This window comes from Coregonus clupeaformis, chromosome 15, assembly GCF_020615455.1.
Source record: "Coregonus clupeaformis isolate EN_2021a chromosome 15, ASM2061545v1, whole genome shotgun sequence".
NCBI classification, from domain to species: Eukaryota; Metazoa; Chordata; class Actinopteri; order Salmoniformes; family Salmonidae; genus Coregonus; species Coregonus clupeaformis.
Genome location: NC_059206.1, coordinates 48645621 through 48655249, shown reverse-complemented (window position 1 = coordinate 48655249; position 9629 = coordinate 48645621). Strand labels below are relative to the sequence as shown.

At 40.8% G+C, this 9629-nt stretch overlaps 1 protein-coding gene across 1 annotated transcript; it reads left to right on the top strand.

Annotated features, from left to right (window-relative positions):
* The first annotated feature begins 3657 nt into the window (after nucleotides 1–3657).
* LOC121582819 (procathepsin L-like) lies at nucleotides 3658–8896 on the top strand. Its single transcript, XM_041898936.1, has 8 exons — nucleotides 3658–3765; nucleotides 4917–5055; nucleotides 5452–5574; nucleotides 6198–6350; nucleotides 6651–6875; nucleotides 7179–7347; nucleotides 7679–7796; nucleotides 8043–8896. Exons 2-8 carry the CDS (start codon nucleotides 4927–4929, stop codon nucleotides 8140–8142), a joined length of 1017 nt encoding a protein of 338 aa, XP_041754870.1. The 5' UTR covers nucleotides 3658–3765; nucleotides 4917–4926; the 3' UTR covers nucleotides 8143–8896.
* Nucleotides 8897–9629: the final 733 nt, after the last annotated feature.

Genomic DNA, 9629 nt, shown 5'->3' with positions numbered 1-9629 from the left:
AACGTAAAAAAAACCGAAGGAGCTGATCGTGGACCAAAGGAAACAGAGGGAGCACGCCCCCATCCACATCGACGGGGCCGCAGTGCAGAGGATCAAAAGCTTCAAGTTCCTTGGTGTGCGCATCACTGAGGACCTGAAATGGTCCCACCACACGACACTGTGGTGAAGAAGGCACAACAGCCCCTCTACAACCTCAAGCGGCTGACAAAATTACACATGGCCACTAAGCCCCTCACGAACTGCTACAGATGCACCATTGAGAGAATTCTGTCAGGCTGCTTCACCGCCTGGTACGGCAACTGCACCGCCCTCAAACAAATAGCTCTTCAGAGGGTGGTGCGGTCAGCCCAACGCATCACCAGGGGCACGCTGCCTGCCCTCCAGGACATTTACTGCACCCGGTGTCAAAGGAAGGCCAAGAAGATCATCAAGGACCTCAGCCACCGGAGTCATGGTCTGTTCAGTCTGCTACCACCTAGCAGACAGAGACAGTACAGGTGCATCAAAGCTGGGACCGAAAGACTGAGAAACAGCTTCTATTGAACAGCTATCACTAGCCGGCTACCTGCCCGTACTCTGCCCTGCACCTTGAGACTAATGCCCCATGTACAGTAGATAGTCATTGGACACTGGTCACCTCAAATTCTGTTTATATACTGTTGTTTACTCACTGTGTATGTATATATACTGTATTCTCCACATAGCTCATCCTAATATAGCTACTACTGTACATACCCTTTTCTTCCATAATATACTGTTTATGCACACCATGTATTTATATTCTGGATTCAGACACACGCTCATGCTAATACGTATATCTACTCTGGATTGTTAATTGGACTTGTTCTGTCATTTCTGGATTTCTTGTTTAGATTTTTTATTATTTGTGTATTTGTATTGTATTTGCGAGACATTCTACTGCACTGTGGGAGCTAGTAACATGAGCATTTCGCTCCACCTGCTATAAAACTTTGATTTTATTTAGAGCAATATTATCCCTGTGTTTTTAATTTACACACCCTAGAGTCCATTTCGTTGAAACTGACAGAGAGAGGTGTAAGGTTAACATCGGGTTTTCTACCGTACACAAGTTTACCTGCCTTTAGTTCTCTTTCATTAAGTAAAGTTATCATTTGTCAGAGTAAGCTAAACTTGTGACTAGTTTGTGAATGTAAAGTGTTCATGGTTGGCCTGGGATCTACTTCTGAGCTGACTAACTGTTAGAGGTCGCTCTCTAGTGGGAAAGAAGAGGAGAAGCTGAAAAATAAGTGGATCAAATACTGAAATGCTAAGATTATTGGAAAACAAACACTTAAAATGTTAATGTTGCTTTCTGACCCTATCATTATTAGGTCCTATTTAAAGAAGCAAACACAAGTCAATGATAGGCTAGATACAGTGCAATCCGAAAGTATTCAGACCCCTTCCCTTTTTCCACATTTTGTTACGTTACAGCCTTATTCTAAAATTGATTAAAATAATGTTTTTTGTCATCAATCTACACACAATAACGCATAATGGAAAAGTGAAAACATATTTTTTTGTTGGCAAATTTATATAAAAATGAATAATAACATTATTTACATAAGTGTTCAGACCCTTTGCTATGAGACTCGAAATTGAGCTCAGGTGCATCCTGTTTCCATTGATCATCCTTGAGATGTTTCTACAACTTGAATGGAGTCCACCTGTGGTAAATTCAATTGATTGGACATGATTTGGAAAGGCACACACCTCTCTATATAAAGGTCCCACAGTTGACAGTGCATGTCAGAGCAAAAACCAAGCCATGAGGTCGAAGGAATTGTCCGTAGAGCTCCGAGACAGGATTGTGTCGAGGCACAGATCTGGGGAAGGGTACCAGAAAACGTCTGCAGCATTGAAGGTCCCCAAGAACACAGTGGCCTCCATCATTCTTAAATGGAAGAAGTTTGGAACCACCAAGACTCTTCCTAGAGCTGGCTGCCCGGCCAAACTGAGCAATCGGGGGAGAAGGGCCTTGGTCAGGGAGGTGACCAAGAACCCAATGGTCACTCTGACAGTGCTCCAGAGTTCCTCTGTGGAGATGGGAGAACCTTCCAGAAAGACAACCATCTCTGCAGGACAATTTAATAAATGTTAGAATAAGGCTGTAACGTAACAAAATGTGTAAAAAGTAAAGGGGTCTGAATACTTTCCAAATGCACTGTATTCAACTCTATGGTCATGACCATGTTACATTTCCTGCAGTGCACTTCATGTTTGACAGGTGGAGTAAGTGCATATGTTTCTGTTAGACTGTAATCAGTGTCAGCAAAAAGTTTGAAGTTGCATGGATGAGGTAATGGTCAGTACTGCATTGTTATCAAAATATTATTCTTGGTACGATCGCTCAATACTAGGAACTAATGGTTATCTTAAATAAACCTAATGAATTATTCAGTACCCATCCATTCATTGATTTACCTGTGTGTTTTTGTAGACATACCAATCAATGAGTCCTGTTACTAACCACATATCTACAGTGTGTGTGTGTGTGTGTGTGTGTGTGTGTGTGTGTGTGTGTGTGTGTGTGTGTGTGTGTGTGTGTGTGTGTGTGTGTGTGCGGGCGCGCACCCTATCAGTAACCACATAGATTCAGCAGCTGCCCAAGAGAATCCGTCCCTCCCCTTCTTCCTGTGTGATTGTGTTTGGTTGACAGGCAGTATTTCCTAAAGCTGACAAGGCGAAAGTGACATTACACAATAGGTATTTGTTTAGAAACAATGTATTGATTAGTGTGTTTCTGTGGGTTTTGATTTAGTGGGGTTAACAATTAAGAAAGGTACATAAATGCTTTGTAAATTATTCTGTATGAGCTAAAAAAAAATACAAAACAATATTAGCAAAGTTAAAAGGAAAACGAAAAGAGAATGTGCAGAAGAGGTCGCAAAACACTGAAAGGCTTGTAAGACACCGTTCAAATTGGAATGATTATTTACACAAATAAATTATTTACAAGCCCATCAGAACTTTCTTGACACAGCAGGCTATCACACAATAATTAATCAGTATCTAAAGAATGCAGACAATCTTGTTTATTTTAGCTAGATAAATGTGGCTTAATTTGTTCATTCTCTCGACTTCAGGCTATAGTATGAATCTATCATATCAGGACATGGTTGAACAAACACTGAAGCTACTGTATGCTTCACAGAGCAGGAAAATATGTGGTGTTTGTTGTTGGCCGCTCAGTTTCAGGTATTAGCATACATGTAACCTTTCTTCCTAAAATCATGCCATTATTGTGCAATGACCATGTTTGCATTTTTTGCTGGCAATTTCTTTGTCTTTGCTGTATGATCAGCAGCGTGCCGTGCTCTCATCTCCTCGGCGCCGGCACATGAGGAGAGAACTGTTACAAAGTAACCGAAAATGAAAGAATGTTAAGGGAAACTGATTCGATGTTACAATGTATCATTTAACCCATTGTTTCCCAGTAATCTAATCAACTCCTAAAGTTTCATCAAATTCCGCTGAGGGATAAACGGTCACGTGGGCAGGAATCACATGCTGGGCTATTTACTCCGGGCAGGCCCTGAGATTGTTAAAGTTCTCTTTCAGCTAATCCTAGGCCGCACTGTGTGATATACCGCCCCCTTTCAGCCAATCACAAGCCCCCCCCCGCACCCCACCCCCTCCTACTATACGACATATAGCTGGCTGTATAAAGTGTTGTGTCTAGTAGACACTGGCTACACAACAACACCAGAAATCATCACACTGCTACTGCAAATTGACCGAAAAGTAAGTATTGCTCTAGATTATGTTGTTTGTACAGTGTTAGGTCTTGGTTCTTGGGTTATGGACATTTACCAGGGGCATTTGCTCTTCGATTTGATTGATACAGCAAAACAACATTAGTCTACAGTTTCTGATGTTGTTTTTGTTGCGGGCTGTTACCGAACATTCCCTAGAATATCTCCGTGGATATCAACATTACTTGATGTAATTTGGAATACCGGTAGTGTAGTAGCCTAGTAAAACGTTCCATATAACGTTTTATATTTTTTCCCCTTGAGTTGAGTCCGCTGTGTCGAGCGGAGGGGGGCTTAGAAGGGGTCTTTGTTTTGTTCTCACAAACCACATTTCTGTCCAACCGTGTTATGCGAGTAAAGTACATGTCGGATAAATGTCATGACAAACCTCATGGAAACAACATTTTCCCGGTAAACTTTAAAAATGTCGACAAAACAAAATACGCTAGACAAAGTGGGATCTTTTTGTGGCTGTAAAATTAATTACGCGATGAATGTTGGTGGAAACGCTTTTTTGCACAAATATTGATATAATAACCATAATATCGAAGAAAACTTGGAGTCACGCGATGACGTGTTGTGTGGAACTCACACTACGACTCGTCGGGAAAACATGCAGTTTACTAGGCTACAGATTAAATAAATTATGATGAACTAACTTCACAGGGTGGTGAAATTGCAGTGATGTTTCTGTACCGTGGGTTGAATTGAAACAATAGCTGCTGATTACTTCACAAGTGCTTTATTGGCATAAATATTACCATTGATGGTTACATTTCATGTTCTCTGTTAAACCTACCCTTGACTTCGATAGCAACAGTGAATCTTTTTTTAGATCTCTCAATCATTCACATGATAGCACATTGGTAGTAGTCAGTGACATATCAAAGCTAAGCAGGGCTGGGCTAGGTTAAAACCCTTGGATGGGAAACCAAATGGATATCTGTAGATAGATCAACTTAACCTCATTATTTTGTGTGTGTGTATATAACGTTAAAGATCTGTCGTTGTTTCAAAGGTACAAATTCAACATTGTATACAATATATATATATATATATATATATATATATATATATATATATATATAGCTTCTTCACACTGAAATACTAGGCTGACTGAGCTCTTCTCTCCCATCACAGCTGTTCGACCATGATGTCCCTGTACTTGGCAGTGTTGGTGCTCTGTATGAGTGCAGTGTATGCGGCCCCTAGGTTTGACTCTCAGTTGGAGGGCCACTGGCACTTGTGGAAGAACTGGCACAGCAAGAACTACCATGAGGTGGGTGTTTGAGCACAAGTAGGGGAGCACTTCCTAATAGGAACCCCATCAGTAGCGCTCAACCAGTGGAGGCTGGTGGGAGAAGCTAAAGGAGGAAGGGATCATTGTAATGGCTGGAATGGAATTATTGGAACGGTATCAAACATTTGGAAACCACATGTTTGACTCCGTTCCATTACAGCCATTACAATGAGCCTTTCCTCCTATAGCTCCTCCCACCAGCCTCCACTGCTCTCAACAAGGGGCTCAAATTGATCAATTGGTGCATTGGCATACATGTTAGTGGAAATTACACCTAGCGCAGTATATCATGAATTGCATGGATTGTGCCCATAGTTCTTGGACAATATATGATTGTGTATATTTTCTCTGACTGTTTTTCACTCATTGTTGCAGAGAGAGGAGGGCTGGAGGAGGATGGTTTGGGAGAAGAACCTGAAGACTATTGAGATGCACAACCTGGACCACTCTATGGGAAAACACTCCTACCGTCTGGGCATGAACCACTTCGGTGACATGGTAAGAAGAACCACCTTGCTGAGCAGTGCTTGACTTGGACTGAAATGGGTGCCGGTACTGTATATATTTAGGTGCTGGAACTCCGCAGTACTAATATTCTATAAGAGGTGCAGGAACTCAAGCAGTAGAAAGTTTGAAGTGCCGGTATCAGTTACAGTGAGCTCCTGTCCAAGTCAAGCACTGTTGCTGAGACATTTTACTGTGGTGCAGGAGGTACATTTCAGCAGCCCTTTCCCATACTGTGTGTGTGCTGTAGCTGCATTTTTGTTGTTGTCATGTCATACATTTGCTAAGGCACATACAGTATGACATATTTTACAGGCAATTTGACAACAGACACAGGTATCAGCTTTGACAATGAAAGCAGGACTGTATTCAGACTCACAGGTTAGGTTTCTTCAGCTATCAAGCAGGAATGGAATAGTTATCCTGAGAAGGGAATTGAAACGTACTCATAGTCTTTTAAAGATGAACACTAGCTTTATGGTTCAGTGCATAACATTTAAAACAGTCCTAAGACATTAATAAACCTACATTTCCCATTCTTATGGTAAATTACAAACCACATCTGGCCAGGGAAGATATTACATTTCAACATGTTTTTCTGATTTCTTCCTCCTTAGACCAATGAAGAGTTCGGGCAGCTCATGAACGGCTACAAGCAGACGACTGTGAGGAAGTACAAGGGCTCTCTGTTCATGGAACCAAACTACCTGCAGGCCCCTAAAGCTGTGGACTGGAGAGAGAAGGGCTACGTCACTCCCGTCAAGGACCAGGTGAGACCTGACTCATGAGTCATGACTCATATCCACACACTGCTTTGTCACTAAATAAATGCAGACTTTCCAGAGGTTTTACTTCCAGAGAACTGTCTGGCTTGTTTGCATGCTAGTTACCCATGATTGTCATTTACAGTATACAGAGGATAAGGTGGCAAATTGTGTATACAGATGGTTTATTACGTAGTTAATACTAATACATATTTATTACTTACATACACTGGCATAATATGCACATGTCAGTGAGTTCTCTGACATGAAATACTAACAAGATGTTTAACCATCTTTCCCCCTCAGGGCTCATGTGGGTCTTGCTGGTCGTTTAGTTCCACCGGTGCCTTAGAGGGCCAGCATTTCAGGAAGACTGGCATGCTGGTGTCTCTGAGTGAACAGAACCTGGTGGATTGCTCCAGACCCCAGGGCAACGAGGGCTGTAATGGAGGTCTCATGGACCAGGCGTTCCAGTATGTAAAGGACAACACCGGCCTGGACACAGAGAAGTCTTACCCCTATGTGGCCAAGGTAAGGCCCTGTGTTCTATTAGTCTGAATTCAAATATAATAGCATATAAAGATTCATGTATTCAAAGTAAGGCCCTGTTCCTTTAGCCTGGTCCCAGATTGTACAGTTTTAGCTGTATAACCAACTCCTGTGGTTGTAATTTTGGAATGACAATGACTAACAACTTCAACGTTGAAAAATAAATGAATGTTTCTACTCTTCATTGCAGTGGGATTTATGTCTCCAAGAATGACTGAATTGCTTGAATAATTGGAATGTTATTTTTTTACTAATCATGGCCATTGGCCTTCTCTGGTTACTCAGGATGATGATCTTTGCCACTACCAACCAGAGTTCAGTGCTGCCAATGACACTGGCTTCGTGGATATCCCGAGTGGCAAGGAGCATGCTCTGATGAAGGCTGTGGCGACTGTCGGCCCCGTCTCTGTCGCCATTGATGCCAGCCACGAATCCTTCCAGTTCTACCAGTCTGGTGAGTAGCAATTATGTACTTCAATTATGTAACTTTTAACTTTATTTGCAAGGATTGGAACCTACTATTTTTGAGTAGCAGTGAGCTGAACTGGTCTACTGTCCTGTTCACCATGTAGCTAATATTTACAAATGGTGTTGTCTTTCAAGTAAATCGTTACCAATATTTCTATGTTTTGCCCACTAGTAGCTAGCTAATAAATAGCTACAATCTAACTAGTTACTAGCTAAGGAACCAACTACCTTTTAGCTTTGAGATCAGGTGGTTTTACATACTCTGAGGTAAACCCAGCATCTTAGCCCACTAATTTAACTGTGTCCTCTCTCTATAGGGATCTACTATGAGAAGGAGTGCAGCAGTGAGCAGCTGGACCATGGAGTTCTGGTGGTGGGATACGGTTTCGAAGGAGAGGATGTGGATGGCATGAAATTCTGGATCGTCAAGAACAGGTACAGTACAGAGTATCTTCCTAGGATTTGTTTTTGTTTGTTACACGTCACCACCACGGGAATGGTTAATTTCCTCATCAGGGAATATGCCTCTCTACAATACCATTGCCTTTATTTGAATACAGTGTTGGTGTTGTCCTGATAATATGGTCTAAGTCATTAATTTCTCTAAAGCAGCTGTACATCTCATTGTATAATTTCCTAATAACTTGGACTGCGGGACTAACCTATTTGTTTTTTCCTCAGCTGGAGCGAGAAGTGGGGAGACAAAGGCTACATCTACATTGCCAAAGACAGGAAGAACCACTGTGGCATTGCCACGGCAGCCAGCTACCCACTGGTCTAGTGTTCTAGAACCTGGAGGTTCTAGAACACTAGACCCAGAGTTTTCGTTTTAGAAATGTTTGACAAAACGTTCTGAAAAAAGGGCCATGATGACTACAGTGCTGCCTTAACTAAGTCTGTGAAATGTGCAAGAGAAACCTGCTTCATGGGTTTTAAAGAAACACTGTTTTAGGGAAATTATGAAATTCTACCTACTATTTTGTTTTATACTTGATTTTATGTGTGTCGTTGCGATTGTATGTGTATATAGTTCTTTTTGAGTTGAGCGTTCAGTTTATTTGAAGCTTTACTTGATGAGACCAACTAGACTACATTCTCTAGCACATAACGAGTCAGTTTGTGCTTACTGTTTATGTGTTTACAACACTGTTATAGACACAGGATATATATATCCCTGAGGTACAGTTGATATATACAGTCTATTTTTAACTGGAGACTTCTGTGTGGAGCTGAGAGCAACAACCGCTGAGTGATAAGACATTGAAGAAGACTAGAGCTCTGAAATGACTGAGTTAGTTTCTGAAAGAGAGGGCCAACACGAGGAAGAGAGAAAGGTACAGCTGGGTTTGTTTCCTCTGTACTGCTTTTTATTTGCAGCTAGTGTTTGAGTGAAGGCATTGTATGGTAATGCCTGGACTAGAGCCTAGTGGTGTAGACTGATATGCCTCAGGGTGGTGAGGGGAGTTGTATAACATTCTAACACACATGTAGATGAGTGAAAATGGTGTTTAATAATAATAAACTACATTCATCAATCTGACTCCGTTATCATGTGAATAAAAGCTATAGGTCATAAATGTATACCGGTGAATCTAGCCAGCTTGCGAGTCTACGCATTAAGATGCTATAATTTCATTTGTTCTAAGATAACTGATTATTAAGAGGCTTATGAGGAACTTATGTGCTGTCTATAGCACCCATAGTCCAAGATCTTAGACCGAGATCTAAAGAACCTATGCATAATCTAATGCTATGTGTATAGTGTACATAACATTTACCATTAGACTTCTACATCAAATAATATTCTGAAATATGAGCACTACCGTAGTCTCCATTTAAAAGTAATCCAATGTATTGCAGTTAAGCAATAAGAATACTATAATCAAATGGTACATAACAGAAGACTTCACAGTAGTCTTAACAGCATAGAAAATACACCACTATGACATACAAACGTACATCAGAAGATTGGTTCACCAATGACTCCACTAATTTATGAACTTATTTTCAATCAAAGAATTACTCTATAAAACAAGGAATGCATTTACTCAATTTAACTAATAGGATTTATTACTCACTAAATAATTGACACTCAAACAATTACAGTGTAGGCTACATGAAATACATGAAACATTTACATAATAATACAGAGTAAATGACTACATCCAATAGGCAAAGACTTACAGTGCCTTCAGAATGTATTCACACTCCTTGATTTACCCCCAAATTGTGTTGTGTTACAGCCTGAATTTAAAATAGATTAAATTG

Bases quoted from the DNA above. Each gene is read 5' to 3' on its own strand.
- LOC121582819 (XM_041898936.1), top strand. From the start codon at position 4,927: ATGATGTCCCTGTACTTGGCAGTGTTGGTGCTCTGTATGAGTGCAGTG. The intron at 6,351-6,650 runs GTGAGACCTGAC...TTTCCCCCTCAG, and splicing joins TCACTCCCGTCAAGGACCAG to GGCTCATGTGGGTCTTGCTG. The intron at 7,348-7,678 runs GTGAGTAGCAAT...CTCTCTCTATAG, and splicing joins CTTCCAGTTCTACCAGTCTG to GGATCTACTATGAGAAGGAG.